Raw genomic sequence first — 23523 nt, forward strand, 5'->3', positions numbered from 1 at the left:
TTGATGACCAATGGATCAAATAGAGATTAAATCTATTTATTTTTTTAAAAATAGAGATCAAATTGATCAATTTAAACCTACACAAACTAAAACAAAGTTTGACCGAAAATATATATTATAGTATTCATAAAAAAACCTAATATTACAATATCATGTCAGTGATTAGTGATTAATGTTTTAAAAATTAATGGTTGAATAAAAAAAATTATCTTGAAAATAGAGGAACTAAGTATTTCTATATTTTTATAGGAGACCAAAATTACTAATACATGAAAATTATATTTTGACCTAATATTTGAAGAGCTGTGATATGAATCAATGGCCTAGGAACTTTATTTTGGCTATGATCCAAGCTAATAAAGGCTTTGAAAAAAAAATGAGAATCTCCTAGGAAAAGAACAAAAAGGGGTGGCCATATACCCATGTTGTATCTAGCTAGGTGGGGAACATGGAGTGTTTCGGACCATTTGCATTGATCGGGTCTTTTCCTTTTTAATAAGTGAAAATGGTAAGCACTGCACAAACTGATCAAGATATGCTTCATTGCGATTGTGCCGAGTGTCTTCGGGTATTACAAATTTGATATTTTCAAAATCAAACCTATCATTCAACTGGAGAAATTATTGGTTGACAGTAACCTTAATATCATCCTCTGGTATTGGTAACCACAGTGCAATTAGGAAATTATTTTAAGTTAGTCTTATCATGAATCTCTAGCAAAACTATACAACGAAATTAGATAGAGCAGCAACTTAGTATTGCTCACTGTCACAGTCATGGGCACTACTAACAATGTAATTTGTACCACCCACATATCATATATTGTGATCAGTGTTGGTATTTCCAGGTGTGCCAATTAATGAAATTTAATTTTATTCATGAAGATGTCTAGATCATCAGCAATCGGCCGGTGCAAGAGTTAATGTAGAAGGCAGTGTCAAAACTTCAACAAGCACCATAATGCGCTAAGGACATCTCCGGGAGTTATGGACCATCACACAAAGTTGTCTATCTAATTTGTACCAATCTTTCTTTTCAGTGTCTTGTTTCCTTTTATTCTTTGATTTGATGATAAACATGAAGACGGCATTTCTTTTTCCCATCTTCAATCTTTCAATGTTTCCTTTTTGTTGTAATTGAAAATCTGTATATGTAATTTAATTTGATTTGATTGAAGGGCTATGCTATTTAATCAGAATACGTATGTCCGGATGCATATATATAGGATAGGTAATTATTAATAGTGAGTCCTGTCTATAGGGCTCACTCAGATGAGACTTACCCCTTTGTTTACCTGAAATCTATACAGACATGTACATCCTGAAAAGGATTTTTCTCCCCATCGATTACCACTTTATGTGATTACTATTCTCTCAATAAATCTTATGCGTGTGATTCAATCTTTAAATATTACAGCCACTTTATATAATTCTTTTGTCCATTTGGATATTATGTTGTTGAGATAATTACTAATTAATACTTACATATGCCACAATCTAACCTAATCATTACTCTTGAGATATGAATTTGGAGTTTGTCTACTTTGATGTCCTATGTTAGGTAGTTCAAAAAAATTATGGTTTCGTACATACAGAGGAATTAAAAGGGGAAAAAGAAGAAGAAGAAACACATCATTTAGTTAATCAGAAGCAATTGAAGTGTTAAATTCTTTTCAGTGAAGCTAACCCTTCAGCACTAAGCGAAATGTAATATATGTATCACTTTTATTAAAAGGTAACTGCTTGTATGTTGGGGGTCAGGCATGATTATAACCATTTGTCAATTCATGCATGGACATGTACTCTCAAACCTGACATTGTTTTGAGCTGAAAATTTGTAAACAGGGGTCAGAGGTATCTCTGGTGCTACTTACATTTCATACTAATTCAAGCAAACTTTTAAAAGAGTCTTAAACTAATTAACAATTACTTTTTCTTACAAATTATGCTGACCATGAATTCTATCTCAACAACAATAATTACAAGCAATTTATACTGCATCACTAAGGCACATACACAGATCAGGCTCAAAATAACCCCATTCAAAATTACCAAAAAAAAAACTATACCTGATCATTAAAATATCAAATCATACACTGTGGTTCATTATTACTTTTTTATCCAGTTAATTTATTTATTACTTTATTCTTATTAATTATGTTGGGGCCTCCAAATAGAATATATACATATATATGTTTTATCATTTTCCTGTGCCAAACAGCACTCATAACCAAGTTGATTAAATTATTGTTATTAATAAATTATAGATAAAACTTAGATATAATTCTTTACAGATTTTTGGTTTTAAGAATTAAAGTTTTATCTCAACGATCTATGTTAGCATCTAATGAAATCTTTATTATGTTGAGTATTAAAATAAAACTCCAATTCTTATTAAAAAAAAACAACATTAAAAGTACTTAAAGAATTATATCTAAATTTTATCCTTTTAATAATTAATGAAGACAAATCCTAAAAATCAAGCAGCATTTGGACTATAAGCACCAGGTCGCCGACTAATGAGTAGGGTATTTCTAGTCGGCTCCCACTGGATTAGACAAAATCAAGAAAAGAGGGTCCAACGCAAAACCATTACCAAAGTGACAATAATGCCTATTGTGAAAAATGATGATTGGTGTGATTGTATTATTGATGATTCCATATCCTATATAATTACCCAAGCAGCATCTCTTTTCCCATCTAGTGAAACATGTACGTATAGTGTAAAAACAACGTAAAAGGTAGAAATACAAATACGAGAAAGAGATGGAGGAGGAGAAGAAAAGCACCTTCAAAGGCCCCACATTCTGTCCTCTCAAAAGACCACAAGACGTGATTTTCATCTTTCTCCACTGCACCAACACATTCTTTCGCCTCATTCCTTCTCTCACTCACCCTCTTATTTCTTCCCAAAACTCCATATACATCCATATCTCTATAGCCATTAATTCTTCTACCATAGCACACAGTTACCAAACCAAAACATGTCTACTCAAATTCAAAATGGTTCTTCCTCCTCATCACAACAACCACTGAGTCGCTATGAGTCACAAAAGCGGCGAGACTGGAACACCTTTGGACAGTACCTGAGGAATCAGAGTCCCCCAGTTCCACTCTCTCAGTGCAACTTCAACCATGTGTTGGATTTCCTTCGGTACCTCGATCAATTTGGGAAAACCAAGGTCCACTTGCACGGTTGCATCTTCTTTGGCCAGCCCACCCCTCCTGCACCCTGTGCCTGCCCTCTCAGGCAAGCATGGGGTAGCCTCGATGCCCTCATAGGCCGGCTTCGCGCTGCCTATGAGGAGCATGGCGGATCGCCAGAGACTAATCCCTTTGGAGGAGGAGCCATTCGGGTGTACCTGCGTGAGGTCAAGGAGTGTCAGGCAAAGGCTAGAGGGATCCCATATAAGAAGAAGAAGAAGAAGAGAAACCCAATTCTCAAGGGGACTCAAAGAGCTAAAGATATCGAGCAACAAGCTTCTTGAGATGATATATATCTATATATATATATATATATATATGATATGAACGGTAAATTTTTCATATTATATATGGTGCACATAATTGTTGCTCCAATTTATATATGTTTAATTTTTATTCATGCAAAGCATCAACCCTTTGAATTGCTTGAATTACAAACTAACTCGCAACTTGTATATTAGAATAATATCCATTAATATATATATATATATAGAGAGAGAGAGAGAGAGAAAACAGATTATTGAGAAATTGGAAGCTTTTATAACTAAATAGGCTAAAAAAATCGTCAATTAAGTGTGTTTGGAGATGTCATTTGTAGCTTACAAAACCCTAGAAGCAGAATAAGAACCCTAATATTTCATTGTCGATTGGAAAAAGGTTTGGCTGAAGAATATTTTACTGGCTAAGGCTAAGAGTAATGATGAGACTAGAAAGAATAGTGTTTCTCTCATCCCTCCTCTTTCTTTCTCTCTCCTATCATTCAAAACACTGTTATTGCAGTTTCCTAATTAAATACTATCAGGTGTTTTCTTTATGCTAAATTTGGGCCTTTTGTGATTCTGCGAGATTTCTTGTGCTCCCCATGGATGTGTGAGCTTGATCTATATATCATACGTTGCATGTGATTACATACACAACCTGACGTTGCTATAGAGATCGATCATAACATATTGGAAGAATTGGAAGTCTTTCACTTCACATGTTGTAATTTTAAAGAAATACATATTTTTATTAATAACTAACAATTGTCCTTCAACTATTTGTATATGTGTATTTGTGGTCCATAGAAAGTCTTCTAACATTAAATTCATGGTTTAACGAGAAAAAAACTTAATTATTTTTCCACATGAAGGTCTATTTAATCAATGTTAGTCATTCTTTTATTAATGCTTATTTTTGTTTATGCATGTGAAGAGACAAGGGGCCTTGGACATACCCTTTTTGTTTGTCTCGTGACTTTCTCTAGCTAAATTGTTATATACTTATTGTCTCTTATTAGTGGAAGCTGACTCCACTTTATCACAGTTATCTAATAATGTCTGTATTTCTTATTCTTGTGATATAATAGAGCTAAAAAAAATGTAAAAATAAATATTTTCTAAAAGAAGAAAATTAAAGTAGAGAAAGTGAAATGGTAGATTTGTTTTATATATTAAATAAAAGAAAAAACAAAATTCTATAGATAGATAAATAGCTAGATTACTGATCACTTAAACTTACCTGAGTTGTTGTGGCGGGAAGGATTTGATATTCGAGTCTAGTGTTTATATATGTTTAAGCTTTAGTGCCTGTGTGTACGTGGATATACCAACAAAGGCTTCAATAATTTGTTGGCCCTACCAGAAAATACATAACTGAAAGTGTTTTTCATATCATCAAATCAACAATTCTAGCAGCAAATACATCAAATTGGATCATGTTGCAGTGAGATAGAATAAGCTTCCAACCAAGCATCAATACATACTTGCTTTCATCCACCAATCTTCCACCATATTCTCTTCTTAATTTTTCATTCACTACAAAGGGGTATTAACAAGTTTTTAGCCATTCATATATACCAAACTTCTTCAACATATTTGTTTTAAGCATATCTCTTTTGACTAATGAAAACACCATTTTCATCTTGATAAACCCCAATACCAAGAAAGTGTTGTAGCAAGCCAAAATAAGTTATCTTATACTTTTTTGTCATCTCTATTTTGAAATTCTCAATCATTTTCATGCTATTACATGTATACACCAGATCATCAATATAAAGTGCTATAAGAAGAATGTCATTATTACCTTGATACTTGACATGCAAAGTAGGCTCACTCATGCTTCTTTGGAATTTTTTCTTAATGAAGTACCTGTCAATTTTACTATACCATGCTCTTGGTGCTTTATTTCATCTCATAAAATTTATATTTATTTATAGACATTTTCCTCTTAGCCTTCAATGACAAAGCCTTGAGGTTGTGCATATAGGCTATAAATTACTGTTAATTTGGCTCTAGTTTTTTTGAAAGAAGAACAAGTGGAGGAGGAGAAACATATATACATATCCTTTAAAAATGGTTGCCATGCTTGTCAAAAATACATATCCTTCATACACACTAGATTTTCTCAAATTGTAAGCTAACCATACACCATCTTTTGAGAAAGCAACTTGAGGCTATTGTGGTTCAAGTGCCCTAGTCTTTTGCATGTGCCACAAACTAGAGTCATTTAATTACTTCTTTTGTCATCAAGATGAATTTTTTCTCATAATTAAAGGAGAGAAGAAAACTCCTGCTCTTGCAACTTTTACAATAGTAACAACTCTTGTTTTTTAATTTAAAAAATTGCACTCTTGATCTTTGTCTTTTTACCATAAAAACTCATCCAGTTTATTCCTACAACTCCCGTTTGTCCCCATTTTTAGTTTATTAGGAGACCTAGAAACCAACTCCCACACATCATTTCTAACAAATTGATTGAGTTACTCTTGCGTAAACTACCATGCAAAAATCATCAATAGTAGTCTCATCCATAAATTTAGGCTCAATTTGAGAAACAAAACGCATAATGACAAACATTTCTAAGAGAAGATCGAATAGAAACTCTCTTAGAAATTTCTCCAATGTTGTTATCTAATGGATTATTCTTCATTTTTCTCCATTCCTTGGGTGTATGCATCTTATTTTTCACAAATTTTCATCTTCCTTCAAGATTTTTCTTCCTTTCATCAATGTCTACCTCACAAATTTAAAAGTTTTCTTCTACAGGTCCAAAACTCTAAAAATGAAAAAAAAAACATCAATAATAAGATCCAAAGCTCTACATTCATGTTCTATGATTCATGAATGTGAACCCTATTTTCATCTCAAATTTAATGTTTGTGTGTGTGTATTTGTCAAAAATAGAGACCTCTCTACTTCTGTGTGTCTCTGAACAAGAAGTCTGAAGCCTTTTTTGTAAATAAATAAAAAAAAAGACATCTCGCTACTTCCTGCACACACACGTGTGTGTGTGTGAGCCTTGAATTTTGGCCTTTTTGGCATTCTATATATTATGTCCATGCTGGTATTTTTCATGATTCAAGAACATGAATTCTGACACCACTTTTTTTTTGTGTCAAAAGTAAAGAATAGTCACATTTGTCTCATTACATTGAATATTGTGTTTTGATTTAATTTGTAACACACAAATTTCAGAGTGAAATTTGTTTTGGAACTTGAAACTTCAGTTACCATCATGCATAGAAAGAAATTACTCATGCATGTTTCGTATGCATGATATATCAAAATGATTTATTTTTTTCTTTTTCGAAAGGGTTAATTTTATTGCTTTAACAAGTCACTTTGCTGAATATTCTTTGCATGCAGGGCCATATACGAGCGAGTTAATTGGATATAGCAGATTTGGCACTTTGAAAAAAGAGCATCTCAGCTGCTTGGACCAAAAATTGTTACAGAAAATCAGTGATATTTCACTAAGTAGTTCAGAACAGAAAAATCCTTTTAGGCCCATTTACTCGCAGTAAATCTTAAAATGCATGTTAGAGATGTACAACCTTGTAACTTCTTCTAACATATGAGACCTCTACTCCAAAATAGAAACAACAAGAATGGCTGGCTTTACATTCTTGCAGTAGTTTTTCCTTATAGTACTTTCAAGCATTATCAACTACGCAAATATATCTAGGCATTATATTGAAAGAGTTGGAATTTACATTAATTTGGATTAATTAGTACGTTGTAGTATGATGTCTTAATCTTGATGTGAACTTCTTGGATTTCAACTTGATGCATATACTGCTGAAAATATTCAATGTAAACTTAATTAGCAGAGTTGCAAAAGTTGTGCTTTCCTTGAAACAAATTGTTAAGTGGACGATGGAGACTTGGGACACTACAAAAAAAATGTCATATACTACCAGAAAAAAATTGTTAGGTGTTATGACTGCGTTTTTATTTGCATAGCCTTTGTCTAATAAAAATTAAAATGATAGTATATCTAGCTAACAGTGTAATGTATCATTCGTAAATGACAACACTAAACGAGCTGTATCAATGTATCAAGCCAAAAAAGATGGTTACATAATGCATATGATGTAGTAGTTCTATGACTACTAATGATGATATTTTTTTTCCAAATAATCCCCTTTTTGTTGGTAATATTATAATATATCTAAGAGAAGTTGGCATGAGAAGGCAAGAAGCTTTTTGAGGGACAAGGTATTTCACGAAACTTTTGCAAAGATCAAAATCGGTAGTTAGAGATAACTACTAATTCCGAAGGAACCTGTACGCAGATGCAACTTAATTAAAAAACAAGTGAGCTATCCAATTTCCAAACCCATGCATCTGCCCTTTCCTTAAATAGGGAGATTGAATTTAATAGGGACATAAACTCCTTTAGTGATTAGTCTTTTTCCTTGACGAAAAGCTCCCTTCTCCACCTCAATTTACAAACCCGGAGATCATTTTATTTTTCACCATTCCCCCATATCTGCAAGGTACAACATTTTTATCTTTTGAAATTTGAAATAATCTAGACAAGGATTATTTCAGAGTAAAATTAGCCAATTATCATGCCAGAACAATCCAACCTTCTTTACACCCTGTTTTGGAACCAATTCAGAGTAATATTAGGCCCAAACTCAATGTTGCACTAGTCCTTACACCAAGAAGATGAACTTTTATGGTTCCATAAATTAAAAGAATCTGGAGAATCAAAATTGCCATACTTGAACTGGAGAATTAATATTGTCCCACACTGTCTTTTTCAACAAGAAAACCTCCACTTCCATTTACCAAAGAGGCTAGGCTGATATTAAACTTCTGCAGATCTTATATCCCAAGGCCACCACACTCCTTATGCTAACAGACAACTTTTTCCTAACTTAATCATGCTATCTTTATCTTAGACTTCTCATAACATCCACCCTGTAGAAAATATCTTCGAATGCTAGAGTGTTAAGAATCCTGTTAGGTACATTAATTAAGGTATATAAAGATTCACTTTCTATTAAAATGTCATAATCGCTTCTTATCTTTGAGTTAGACACGAAGAACTAAACTTCAACATATCATACATGATGGCCAAGACAGGTAGTTTTGCTCTTCGTATCTTTTCAAGCTAGCTAATATAAAAACTGTTTATCCAAAAAAAAGTTAGTATAATAACTAATTTTAACTTTTGTGCTACATTAGAGGGGAGATCATCATATTAAATGGCTGAGATATGTTAGAATATATTTTTATCGTAAGAAAAAAAAATTATATGAATTTTGGGAGTAAGCCCAAATTTATTTGATGAGATCCATATGAAATTTACTTAATCAATAAATAATAAAGATTATGTTAAAAAATGTGTTAAAAAATATCTAAAGAACATATATGGGGTACTTGCTTAAAACATTAACAAGATTCTGCAATCACTAAAAGTTCATTTCTTTTTTATGTCTGTTTTTATATTTTTTTTCTCCAGTTTCTATTAGCTAAAGGTAAAATAAAAAAAAAAAATGACCGGGATCCAAATTTGAAATTTTATTTATATAGGAGTTCAAAAGTGTAGAGTGTCCAGTTGACAATTCCGCCATTAAAATGATTAGTTTATTTATAGAAAAAGAAAAAAAATTCTAAACACAATGTTAATAGCATTTGTCTATGAGAAACGAATAAAACTTGAATTTGTATCAAGGATTAAAAGAAAGATTTACTCAACAAATTATTAACTTGATTGATATAGAAGACACGTGAGAATGCAAAATCCACCCTATCTTTCGGGGTTCAATTATTTGTATTTGTCGTTCATATCAGAATACTAACCGCATTTCAATAGATTCAAGAATTCACAATAATATCCCAAGAAAAATCTTCATTATATATAAATTGCAGATACTTCGAAAATCTGCATAAAGATAATCTGTCATCACTCCGTAATCCCTATCCTATCCCTCTAATTAGATCTTTTGACATATAAATTAAAAATTTTAGGCAGGTTATCATCTGAATTGGACGTCCCACCTTTTAATCAAGTCAATCCCAAGTAAAACTCGGAACATTGGTTTTTTTTTTAAAGGTTAATATTAGTTGTTAATTTGTTGATTTTCACTAGTGAGAGAGATTTGAATCCACCATTTTTTTTTATCTTTTAACCATCAAATCAAATTAGCTTTATAACTCCAAACTTTGAAACTTGTGTCTTCCAATTCATTTTTCATATCAAATTGTTCACTTGCTCTATGTTGATTATATTTTGTTCCAGCACCGACACCTCATGCCAATTCCATAAGCTTCAATATTACTAACAAGAACTCGGGACTACTTTATCAAAAGAATTAGTTGTTTGAGAGCTCAAGATTTTATAAACTTGAAACTTCTCATCAGCGAGATATATCTAATACAGTACTTAGGGGACTGTTTCAAAGGAAAGGAGACGAAGAGAGGAGATAGATTTTAATTAGATATTTTGTTTGGTTGAAAAGAGAATAGAGGAGGGATTTTAATGAAAAAAAGAAGAAAATAATATGTGATTTCAGTTTAGTTTAAATACATTATTAAATCTAAATCAAATCTATTTTTACAGTTGGGTTCGGATTAATTTTGTAATTTTTTTAAATATTAATTTATTTTTATATAATTTAAAAAATAATTTTAATCTAACAATTAACAAAAAAAAATTGACATGATGTAAATTTTAATAACTAATTGATAATAACTATATTATGAATCTCTTATGAAAAGAAGTATATTACAAATTATTCATACACAATTAGTTATATGTTGTCAAAATGTCCTTATAGTATAGGGTTATGAGACTTTAAAGTTTAAATAGGAGCATAAGAGAAAAATTAACATAATCAACATGAAGTTTGATTTGGTTTAGTTTTTACGAATGCAAATTGAAAAGCGAATTAAACTGTGATAAAAAAAAGCAATTTTTTTTAATTTTCAGTTTGGTCGATTTTGATTTTTTTTGTTTTATAATAATTTAAAATGATTTAATTTGATTTTGAATACCTCTAATAAGAGGAGGTATTTTAGTGATTATATTTCAATAATAAGTCATTGAAATTATATTAATTAACTAATAATGTTCTACAAAGTTGATAGGTACGTAGCTAAGATTTTTAAACATATAGGAGTTTGATTCTTAACTATGTGATATGTGAGTGAAGAATATTTTGTTTAAAAAGATAAAATTCATTTAGATAATTTCTATATGTTAAGATAAATTAATATTTAAAAATCCATTTAAAAATATTATATATATATATATATATATATATATATATATATATATATATATATATGACGTATCATATGTGAGAATAGGAATAATTAATTTTAACTATTATATTAAAATGAAAAATCAAAATTAAAATATTTTAAATTCAAATTACAATTTTATTTATCCATAAAATCTCTAAAATATTCATCAAACAAAAAATTAAATATCTTAAAAATTTAATTTATGTTATTTTAAAATATTTTAAATTTATCACCAACATGACCATCATCATCATTATAATCATTTTCGTTACAATTGTCATGATGATCACCATAATTATCATTATTGCAATCATTATTGTGATTGTTGTGTCATCCTATATTAAATCTTTTTACGGGACATTTAGGTAATGAAATTAGGAATGTAGTTAGTTATCTTAATGTTGATGGGATCATGGCTGCTAAATTTTTATATTTTCTTCATTTTCGTATATGTTTTTTTGTGTGTGTGTGTTCTTAAGAGACAATAAATTTTGATTTTAGTTTGTGTTTAGTTCATATATACCACCATTAAATTTAGTACAACTGTTAAACCTGACCATATACATATTGTAAAGCAAATTTAAGTATAACTTAATTAGTTTGAGTTACGAAGAAACAAAACTCCATGGTATGATCCATCGCCTTAGTTGGTGGAAGTATTTATTTAAAAAATATATATTTATAGATTATTAGTGGCATGATACTGGAAATTGTTATATGAACATGTTTTATTTCATTCATTACTCACAAGATATGTGACAAGATTAGAAATTAGTCTTTATCTTGATTATGATATAAGAAGACCTATAGTCTGAGTTTTTAAAGCACACACTATCCGCTTGCCTTTCTCACCTTATAGCTTTAAATTAAAGTATGACATATTATTTCTTGAAGGGGCAGTTGGTTGTGTATCAATGAGGTGGCTTTGCTTTTTGATCCAAGTGGTTGGTGGTGTAGCTAATTCCTTTGAGAATGAGGGAGAAAATAAGTAGGGTAGAAAGAAGAAGGACTATAGGAGAAAGGATAAAATGAGTAAGAAATTGGTAGAATTTTAAGGGTTTTGTAGATTGAAATAATTAAAAGAGAAGTAAAATAGAAAGAAAAAAAGTTTAGTTTTCTCTTTACATGTTTTGTTGGATAAAAAATTGAAGACAAAGAAAATGAAGTTTTCTTGTAAAAATACATTTTATTAATAATATATGTAAATTTTGAGGAAGCTAGTGGTAGAGAATAATCAACAACATTAAAATTATAATTTTGAGTGGGTTTCACATACAATTCGTTATCTTCTTGCAAAAGGAGATTTAATTTTTTTTTTTGGTCTTATGCTTTGTTTTTTCTTTTCTCTATTTCTCTCCCTAATAAAACAACAAAAATATTCTTTGAGTTTGAAGGATGGTAATAACACATTGTTTCTAATTATTAGAATTTATTAAAAAATACTCATTAATTAAATAACAAGTGATAAAACTAAAAAAATATATTTTTACACTAAATTCCAACTAATCATAGATACAAAGTGTGATTAAAAGAATATATAAATATATTAAAGAGTAGTATATTGTTAGCTTTTTTCATACATTTTTTTTTCTCTTCTAAAATTTTATGTAACCAACGGAGTCACAGCATTGTCGTGATTTATTTGTTCTCATGTCAATTTATTTCTATATAAGAAAAAGCACGATAACTGATAACTGCCAGATAGATAAATACTCTAGCATAAAATTTTAGTAATAAATTTTCTGGTTAGGAGAACATGAAAATGCTTACTTTCACCAGAACCACACTGACGACACTGACATATCATGAGATGAACAGAAAAAATTCTTTTAGTCGATCAAAGATTTAATTGTCGACTTCAAAAAAAACAAAAATTTAATTGTCGCACAACGTTTTCCAGTGGTATATAATAACAATAATTTAGAAAAGTTTATATTATTAATCTACATTTTAACTTACTACTCTGGAAAAAAACACTCAGCAAAAAAAAAAAAACTTACTACTCTGCATAACTTTTGTAAACTAGATATCTACTGGCACCTGAATTGGGCCATATTACATTGCAATTCATTTATACACTAACTACTTTGTCTACATTTTATTGGCCACTGATGGTGGAACATTCAAGTAAAAAAAAAGCCCATAAATGCTCTTGGAAAAAAAAAAGGAAAATCAAAATTAAGAATCAGAACCAGAAATAAACTAGAATAGAGTCTTTGCTCAAGGCCCATGCCATCCAGCCAATCCCAGACGTCAAGCTCTCCTGTGTTAATAACCTTTGCAGATGCCATTGCCACTAACCAAACCAGTTTCCCATTCATAACCATACCCAAAAGAATAAAATGCTTAAACTAAAGCCATATCCCGCTCATTTATGCAAACTTAGCATAACAGTGCATTATTAGAATATTATTGGAAAGCAATGTGGGGACTTTCAATTCTTTTTACCACAAATTTATCTCTTTGGCCTTTTCTTCATCTAACCTCACCTTTCCCTTTACTTCTTTAATTTTTTTTCTTCTCTCACTTGTTTGCAGTGGGGTGAAGTACAACATGGCTTTGCACTGCATAGATTAGACACTCATGAATGAATTTGTCCTCCTCCATTTGGGGGTCCAAAAGAATTTTTTCTTTTTTCCCACTTCAGAAAAAAAGGGTAAAATTATCAACTTCAATTAATTCTATTATGAATTTATGATCAGCTCAGTGCTGTATAGAAAGTGCTGTGTCATTTTCCTAAGTGAATCAATAGAAATAATGGTAAATAAAAAAACTCAATTGCTAGCAAAAGCATAATATCTATCATGTCGCAATCACCTTCCGTTTTCATCCAATACAAAATAAGGCATGACAGTGCAACACTGTAGAAGTAGGATCGTTCTATCTGCATCTCAATCATAGTTTATCTTTGTAGCGTGTACTATTCTAAATTCCGAGCTTCAACAATTTAAAGCAAAAAAAATTGAAACCCATTACAGAATTCTTCTCTTGTTTCACCTCTTCTAGAAAATTACAAAATATAACACCGTCTGATCAATTTCATGCCCCACCAACTGTAAGTCTGTAACACGACCATAAAAACTCAAAATTCTGCTATCAAAACCAAGGTTTTAAATTGTCGTCACATTAAAACTCTGATCTTTGATATTACAAAAAATTAAATGTAGTCGATACAGAAAATTATACAACCACAGAAATCTAAAAAAAATTATTGACAAATGTTAATTGTTAGTTTTTCTTTTTTCTTAACCACTCAATCAACCTTATATCTCCTGAAACCTCAAAAACCTTGAAGTTGTGTCACTGACCATTTAATAAAACCTTGATGAAAACATACCCTATGGTGGTCTAATATAACTTAAACTCTCCAACTGGTTAATTACAAACCTCATATTATATGGACAACCCTATGTACACAGCAACCTTTGCAGAAGAAGCAGAGTAAAACATTGAAAAAAAAGGAAATATTATTTATTTTCTCTCTACATATTTTGAAAAAATGGAGTTGGAAGCCTATAATATGAGGATTATAATATAAACTATATGGACATGACATGACCCTTAGGCAAAGGCTGTGATTTGTGAATAAAAAAGAAAGAAGAAGAATTGTTACGGATCAGAAGGTGACTCATAAATGCTCTCCAAGTGAGGCCTCCACACAGCAACACGCCCTCTTCTTCTGTCTCTTTGACTTGACACCTTCTCTGAGAGTATATCATTCAAGTAGCGATCAGAGACAAGCAAGCTAGTCATAGACGTAATCATGGACGCGTTGTTGGTGTTGTTCATAGTTCTCTCTCTATGTTCCTTCCTCTTCTTCTTTCTCTGCCGGTTCTTCTTCTCTTGTGTAGGAGGAGTAGGAGGGAGTGGCATGAGGAAGTAAATCTTGCCACGTTGGAGCTCAGCGTCGGGTGGCACCACCACGATCTTGTGGACCCCGCCGCTGATGCCGGCGGCATCGGCGGGGGAAGAGCATGGCTTCTTGAGGACATGTTTGGGGTGTGCCTTCATGACATCACTGGCCTTGACGGTGCCGCTGATTTCTTCTACTCTGCCATTGGAGTGCACTATGCGGATCACGTCGAGAGCCCCACATGGGAAGATGCAAGAGATGCAGCACCTTATGCAATTTCTCATGGCTTTTTCTCCCTTCCCTTTTTTAGCATTGGTGTCTGTCTTGAGGAGAGAGTAAATAATATACTGTGGGGGAGGAAACGGATTTGGCTCTTTCTTTTCAGACTTGAGATTTATTATCTTTGCTCCTTTCTCTGTTTTTTGCTAATCTTTAATTAGAGAGGGGGCAAATTCGATCGTATAAATTAATTGTGCATCAATATGATCCATCTTTTAAAGGGAAAAATATTTGGTTGTTAATTAACTTCTGGAATCATGATATTTTTTTACTACTACATGAATCTATAAATTAAAAAATATGTATACATATTTATGTATATACATATCTGGGTGCTTTATAAAAAATTCATTGTATTGAGTCTTGTACCTGACCATGATCAAGTTAGTTCTTACTTACCATTCCAAATATACTTATAAAAATATCCATAAATTATACTCATCAATGACATCTCATATTCACTATAGAATTCAAACTCATGAACACATGAGATATGAATTGTATTTGTATCTTTATATACTATTAAAAGAGAATATTTATGATTAAATTAAGATATTTTAAATAAAAATTAATAGAAAATACTAAGTGTGCAGATTATGTTTTAGATAGAATATGGTTAAGAAAACTCACAGAAATAAAAATATTCTAATCTGATAAATAAGAATTATATATATACTATAAAAGATTTCCCCCTATTTTTCAAATTTGTTAATTTTTGGTTTGCTGCTTTTGAATAGGTGGGAGGAATATTTTCGGTGCTAGGTTAGGAGGAGATTCATGGTGTGAATAATTGCATAACACCCTGTAGTTTGGCTTTTGATACATAATTTAGGGACCCTACCCCACCCTCATCCCTCGAGCTAACAGTCTCTTCCCTTTATTGAGTTCAATAATATTAGGTTGGGAGGACTGAAAGATTGGGATACTAATGGTATATTGAACGATGGGACTTCTCAGCAATCAAAAACTTAGGACCCATTTTGAATGCGTCATGTAAAGACATACGTGTCTCGATAAAAAGTTGACACTTGTAGACCCCTGAATGAATACTATTGATTATTATTTATTTATTTAACGCTTAAGTTTGGTTGAGAAAGGGTGGTAAAGTAGGGTCAGTCAATGAGAGAAAGAGAATGTGTTTTGTTTGGAGTGAAATTTGGGGTATGAGCGCTGGGAAATGGGGTACAGCGTAGAGGATGGAGGAGATAGATCTTCTTTTAAGAGGAGAGTTTGTGATCGTTCAATATCCCCAAGCAAGACCATGTGGATTGTGGTTTTCATTGGAAAGTGAAGTGTAATATGGCTTTTATGTTTGTGAAGTGCTTTGACTATGGCCAATGTGTTAATTTGTCTGCTAGCCACATCTTCAAGAGCAACCCTTCCAAAATGCTTTTATCCGTTTCCTTTTCTTTCTTTTCATACATGGAATTTCACCACTTTTGCCATCTATCATACATTATACATTGAATTAAAGTCAAGTACACCTACTCTTCTATTCTGTCCGTTAGTACCATTACCATATTGATATTGATGAGGTAATGATGGTAAGGCATAAACATTATCTGTACAGTAGTGCAAAACTCTCTTTGGGGCCAAAGCTTCACAATCACTAATAATCACTTTCTTAGAAAGATAATGAGATAATGATTATTAGGTATTGTCTACACAGATTGTCACTCTATATATAATGACTTATATGGGATTCATGCAAAATTTAATGACACGGTTCAAATCAAAATTATGACAGTACCACCTATCTACCTCAGAAAGATACCTAATATCTCTACTAGTAGACTACTGTACGACAAGAGATGTTACTCTCATTTCCTAATTGTTCAAAGTTTATAAATTATAAGCGTTAAGATTTCAACTTCAAATATCATAGTTCTCTTTTAAAGATACTCAACTAACTGAAACTGAAACTGAATGAGACAGGCACACTCACCAACACGTTATTTTTGTCATGAATGTCGCCAAATTGGCATTGGATGGTGTAGTTTTATTCCTTGTTATGTAAAGAGTGGTAGCTCAAACTTCAAAGAGGCTTTTAAGTAAAAAAACAAAAAAACAAAAATTCAAAAGTAAGATAATGACATCCAAGAAAGTGATTTGTTCTAATCTATTAGGGGAAGCTAGGAATTAGTGTAGGGGTGATTGATGATATGATTTAGTATATGTCTTGTTGCGTTATGGAACTTTTTATTTGATAGCAATTAGCCAAGCCTTGTGAGAATTTGCCAAAAGAAGAGATGCAGTTAAAAGTATTTAAATGCCCGTTAATTTGAGTTATATCACATTCATAATGTGGCCCGCTCTTTAAATAGCTAGGTGCAGATGCAGATGTTAGTGGGCATCATGTGAGGCACTGAGAGGGAGGGTCCAAAGCTGGGCTTTGATATTCTATTTGCTCTGTATCATCCAAATTTAGATGCCAAGTTAACTTTGTTTTATTATGCGGATAAGACTGACTTAAGAGATTAACATATTCCCTCGTGAGTTGAGACGAGTTCTATTCCCCACGCAGCACTCGCATTCTTCTTCTTTTTTCTTTTCTTTTTTTTCCTTTTTTGTTGAAAAAATATAAGTTATGTTTGTACAATGTAGGAACCCACCACATCCTTATTGGAGATCCTGAGTGACAGTTGAAGGGAGTAGTTACCGAGTTGGTGAGCTTCCTCATCTTATTTACAAGATAAGTATTCTAACACAATATAATATACATCTCAATCTAAACTAACTGGAGTGTTAAAGTTTTATTGTAGGTATTATTAATATCACCATTCACCACATGTCCAAGTCTTAGTTATGTTCTGTAATCATTGTAGGGATGGACATAGTATATCTTGGAAGACTTGCATCACGTAGATAAGTTAATCTCTCCATTAACAAAATAGTCTCTGGAAGGGTAGTCTTTCATTCAATTAAGTTGATCCGTCCATTAAGTCTTTTTACAATAACTTTAACATCATGCGTGACACATTTGTATCGTCTATGTATACAAAAGACTATTTTAAAGAGTTTGAGGTTAAATATCAAAAGTTATAAATTCTTTAATTTAGTCACTAAACTTATTGTCAATTTCACATCTACTGTCATACGAAATTAAAAAACTATTCCTTGGAATTCACAATTAATATTCACTGTGTAATAACGCTGCTATAATTTGGTTCATACTAGTCTACATAATCCTAATGATTGAATTGCAGAAATTTGTTAAAACAAGAAAACAAACTAACAAAGAATCCAGAGCTGTTATAAATTGCTAACCTATGTCAAAAGGAGTCTCCTCCATTATGTCAATGTGACAGGATAACAAAAAAGCAGTACACATTTACATAAAGCATCTTTTGTCCAAAAAAATTGCAGTATTGCTCTCTGTTTGCAATGATTTTACAAATAAGCTGAAGAGATAAAGGAAAAGGGAAGACGTAAATAAATTATCCGTTTTTTATTAGTTATGTTTTTCTTTTGGACTTTTCTGTGAACCCAATCCTAGGATTTTCTTTTCGGGACCAATTTTCGTGTTTGTTGTTAATGGGCTAGATTTTAATTTATCCTATTGATTAGGTTTGGGCTTATGAGATTCCGTTTCAGCTTGGAGTTTTTCTAAAATGGGCCGTGTGTTTCTTTTAAATGAATTTTATTCTGCAGGTAATTTGTTTCCTAAAATTAATTTTAAACGTATGAATGATAAAAATAAAATAAAAATAATAAAATATGAGAATAAATAGAAAAATGTTAAAAATAAAAAAATAGAAAATAAAATAAAAGTGCAAATAAGAATAAAAAATATGAATTTTCGAGTTTGAAATAAAAGAGAAAAAATACTCATTTTGTATCGTTTTATTATAAACAAAAGTAAGAAGAAAGAAAATGTAATTACAATAAATAATATTTACATCATTTTAATATAATGATGGTAGGTAATTAAATGAGTAAATTTTTTATTCTAATGAAATTTTCTTTCTGCTTCATTTTCTGTCTCACAAAATAGTTTTTTTTTAGTTTCACTTTTTTTATTTCCCCCTCGTCTCCTTTCCCGAATCTAGTGATGGATATTGTCATTTTCCTTCTTTCCATTTATTTTATTTCCATTCATTTTAATGTCAACCAACCCTCATAGTGTATTTTTTTTTTATTTGTTTACGTCAATGTAAACAGAAAATATAACCTAAAAGAAAGTGGACTAGTTCAATTAATCTTGCTTGCACAATGGAAAGAGTCACTGTTTATCTCTCATCATTTTATGTTATTATTTTCTACTGTTGGCATAAGCAGTGCACAAATAAATACATGCAACAAAAACATTCTATGAAAAAAGATAATCTTTCTAACATCATCGTTCTTTTAAAGAATGTTATATATATATATATATATCTTGATTTGTTTGGATAGATTGTTACTTATGTAAGAAAGAAGTATTGTTTCTTACATACAAGATAATGTGATATGTTTCTACATTTTCTTAGTATCAAATTGTTAACATATTTTTATTTGACTTGGTTATATAGAAATTAGAATACTCAATGAACTATGTTTTTTGAATTAAAATACGCCGGCCGGAGAATGATGAAGCATGCATGTTGAAGAAAAAGGCATGAAGCAAAGAAAAAACCATCTGCTAATATTTTAAATCACATGCAAGAGAGGAGGCATGGTTCCATTTTCTACCTTCACATTATTTGAGAAAAACGAACTTGTTCTGTGTTTTATTTTTGCCCTTCACATTAGTACAACGTGGAAGACTCATGGTTACACAGAATCATACATAAGTACAATGCTTGTCCCTAAGAAAACAAGCACTCGTTGTATTGAACCTTTACGGCTCAAAGAGGAGAGTGATCAACTCTTCGATGACCTTTAACGCGAGCAGACACCAGTGTTTCTGATTCCTCTTTGGTTGGGTATGAAGCGAAATAATTCATCCCACACACTCCTAATAAATTACCCGTGTTTCTTTGGATCCAAATGTAACCATCTTCTCCCCAATCTTCTCCCCATGAATTTTTCGCTATCCAGTAATCTACACCATCCGCTGAACCATAACCCACAAGTAAAACAAAGTGATTAATCCCATACGGACTTGTACAGTTTTCTCCATCATAAATTCCCTGCACAAATTAATTAATGAATTAACAACAATAACAATAATACTATAGAGTATACTGTACAGTAATAATGAATTGATGAGGTTAATTTGATGATCCGAAAAAGAAAGAAATCATGATTTCGAATCTTTTCCCACCAAAATTGACCGATAAAAAAATAGTATAATAATAATAATAATAATTCCCAAATAGTAAGATATTACTTTACCCCGGTGTATAAATGAAAATCTTTTGCATCAATGGAGACACTAATTGGTTGCTCAAGGATGGCGCTTAAGAACGCTTGCTCTGTCTCTGATTCTGTACTCTCATCTGACATTATTAGAGTTTCATATCCGTCAATTGTAACCTTGTCTTGTATCTACTCCCAGAAAAAAAAAAAAAAGTTGCACAAAATTAAACAAAGAGATGAAGGGTTAAATTAATTAAAAGGAATCGCATGCATGCATATTATTCAGTTATATATTCACAGACCTTATTGGCTTTGCATCTACCCTCTTTAGCTCTGTAAGGATAATCATCATCAGTGGCAATCCCACCATGTTCTAAAACCCATTCGAACGATTGATAGTGCCATCCATTGTAACAACCTTCGCTTTCTTCCACACAGTCTACGAGTTCTTGTTCAGAAAGGCTAACAAGGTCTCCTGTTGCTATTGCATGTGCTGCTTCTATGGCTCCCGTGGCAGAAAACGCCCAACCGCTTCCTATATATCAAAATGATTTCACATACCACAAGACAAAGAAAAAAAGTTAGTGTTAATAATTATTTTCCCATTCCAAAATAAGTGTCACACTAAAAAAAATTGTAGCAAAATAAATATCACATTTAACTTTTCAACGTAAAATTAATTATTTTTTTCACCAATAACTCTAATAAATATATTTTTAGTTTTTAAATCTAGTATTAATGGTAATCTCTTTCACTAATAAGGTTAGTTTGGTAAAAATATTATTTTATTTTATTTTATTTTTAATTTATATAAAACAATTTAAGACAACTGTTTATTTTAAGATAGAAGGAGTGGTAATTACGTAGTAAAAACAATTAATGGTTTCACATACCACAGCCCCCTTGGTACTTTACTTGGGTGATGACACCTTTTTTCCTCCAATCCCATGATGCAGGTGGATGGTCACAAGAATATTGTTCCTTCTTCATTTTCTTGTTGGCCATTTTGATTTGCTGCGACACATCCTTGGGAGCTTGCAAGTACTTTTTGCTGAACTCTTGAGGAGTGATGTCAGCAAACTTGTTCAATCCTAAACGATGAGAATGGGGTGATTTTCTGTTTGCATTCATGTCCCTGATATAGTTCAAGTTATTCTTGAAAATCTCAAGTCTCTTTGCCTCTTCTTCGTGGTTATGGTAGACACGTCCATGCTCACTCTTCCATAGTTGGAACAGTGAAGACACCTGTTTCTGTGTGGTAAACTTGGTTAGGTCAAGGTCCAATATGGAACGATGAGTTGATATGCTGGAACTAGAAGAGAGACCTAAGAGGGAGAAAAGAAGCAACACAAGGAAACCCATAACTTGGTGGAAGAATTTTATGATTTGAAATTAAGATATGGTCACTTCACTTGTAGCATGTCGTATATATAGTGATTAGTGAGCTAGCTAGTAATGACTGAAGAAGTTCCCTCGTAGCTATATATTTGGTTTAAATTAATTTCTGATACGTAATTGAATTGTGATTTGGCTTAAAAACCAACAGGGAATGACAGTTTGCCAACTTTTTTATTATTAAACTAGAACTTCTGTATTGTTTTGATATGAATTTTCATTATCCAGCAGGGGCAGTGAAAAAGCCGGTCTATCTAGCCAATATTCTTTAATTTGATTATTTTGGATTATAAAATTGGATATAATTCTCTTTATTTAAAATTTATCTCTTTCTGTAAGTTTTGTGCTAACACAAAATGAATTTTCATTATATATAAAATAGTAAACTTGTATATATCCATTTAAAAAAAAATTCAATTGATGTTAAACGTGTATATTCTATCTGATTTCGACTTTCATTACTGCTTGAATCACGATGTTTATTTATTTAGTTGTAATTAATTTGATGTGAATGTGAAGTAGGACATTTTTCAAATTTTTGCCTCACTGTTACCATTCTTGTTTCGGTTTGGTAAAATGTGAAATTGCAGCTTATATACAGCACACAGTTGATTTAAAGCGTATTTTTATCAGCTTATTTCAAAGTTAAAAGAAGTTTTAGAGCTTTTGATGTTTTCTTTTCTCAAAATAATCTATATGCATTAATTTATACGTCCGATGGCAATGTGTGTTTGAAGTTTAGGTAATAGGACGCATTTTATTGCATTGGGTACTCAGGTTTAGATCATGATTCTTCCTTCATTTGATTCATATGCAATAGTTAGACTCATTTAGGTTATTTAGCAGGGCCATAAAACCAATAGCATAATACTGCAATAATTAATAATGCATATATAATAATGTATATTTTTTTATATAAAAGTGGAGCATATAAAATGAAAGGAATAGATTAGTATCCTTAATTTACTTGCAAGTGATTGCATGCACTTTTGTCTGATTCACACATGTAAAATCGAAAAATCATTCAATATTGGCTTTGTACTCAAATGGTCCAAACTCGACACTGCATTCAAGATGATGTGCGATATGATTCTGGCCTTTTGTTTACAGAAAAAAGTCGGCACTGTTAAAATTATTATTCTATAATCGATTGAAGTTTTGTCCATTGTTTAATCTGCGTACACGTCTTGGGGAATGATGAATCGTTGATAAGCAGCGAGCCTCATAAGCTAGACTGCTAGAGGCACATCACCTTCATCAGAGTAACGTGTTGTTTGCACCTGCATGTGCTATTTGTTATTTTAGTTGGAGTTTTAGCAATAAGGCAATGGAACCTGAAACAACTCAAAATGTAATTTGAGAGCTTTTTTTAGTTATCTTTTAAAGTATATCAACATTTTCATTTTCAGAAAAAAAATCACTCTAATTAAACATATTTTGAAAGATAAAGAAATTGTGAGTTTAAACTCTACCACTAATAAAAACTAACAATTAAAAAAAATCAAATTAGTCATTGATGAACTAAATAAACCAAGTTAGTTCTGAAAAAGTTAAACCATTATATTAATTAATTCATATATATATATATATATATATATATATATATATATATATATATATATATATATATATATATATATATATATTAACTAGTTTCCCTGACAAATACGTTACACCTTTAATTTATTCCTTACATTTGCAATAAGAACTTGATCAATATATTATTAGTTTGAATGAAACTAAATTTAGTCTCTTAATTAAATAAGATATTAGGTTTGAGTTTTTTAAATGAATATACACGATTGATAAAAAAAAATTCATTAAACAATTTAAGTTTCTGAACAAAAAATAATCATAAGGAAAATTATTGGATAGCACATTGATATTATGATGACTTTAAAAAAAAACTTGACCTCCTTTAATGCAATCTTCTCAAGGAGAAAACCCATTACCAAAGTCATGGTTGGAGACTTAAAAGATTGAGTCAGAGATG

The 23523-nt window shown here is 31.3% G+C and overlaps 3 protein-coding genes across 3 annotated transcripts; 1 reads left to right on the forward strand and 2 right to left on the reverse strand.

The window, feature by feature from the left end:
- The first annotated feature begins 2815 nt into the window (after positions 1–2815).
- On the forward strand, positions 2816–7197 carry LOC100810655 (protein LIGHT-DEPENDENT SHORT HYPOCOTYLS 10). The gene is made up of 2 exons (XM_003531211.5): positions 2816–3533; positions 6830–7197. Exon 1 carries the CDS (start codon positions 2984–2986, stop codon positions 3485–3487), a length of 504 nt encoding a protein of 167 aa, XP_003531259.1. The 5' UTR covers positions 2816–2983; the 3' UTR covers positions 3488–3533; positions 6830–7197.
- A 6308-nt stretch (positions 7198–13505) lies between these two features.
- LOC100785552 (uncharacterized) lies at positions 13506–15638 on the reverse strand. The gene has a single exon (XM_003532706.5). The coding sequence runs from the start codon at positions 14858–14860 to the stop codon at positions 14333–14335; it is 528 nt and encodes a 175-aa protein (XP_003532754.1). The 5' UTR covers positions 14861–15638; the 3' UTR covers positions 13506–14332.
- A 3831-nt stretch (positions 15639–19469) lies between these two features.
- Positions 19470–21589, reverse strand: P34 (P34 probable thiol protease). Its single transcript, NM_001251290.2, has 4 exons — positions 21029–21589; positions 20438–20670; positions 20172–20324; positions 19470–19966 (listed from the first exon to the last, which is right to left on the reverse strand). Exons 1-4 carry the CDS (start codon positions 21495–21497, stop codon positions 19682–19684), a joined length of 1140 nt encoding a protein of 379 aa, NP_001238219.2. The 5' UTR covers positions 21498–21589; the 3' UTR covers positions 19470–19681.
- Positions 21590–23523: the final 1934 nt, after the last annotated feature.

This window comes from Glycine max, chromosome 8 (genome assembly GCF_000004515.6).
Source record: "Glycine max cultivar Williams 82 chromosome 8, Glycine_max_v4.0, whole genome shotgun sequence".
NCBI lineage: Eukaryota > Viridiplantae > Streptophyta > Magnoliopsida > Fabales > Fabaceae > Glycine > Glycine max.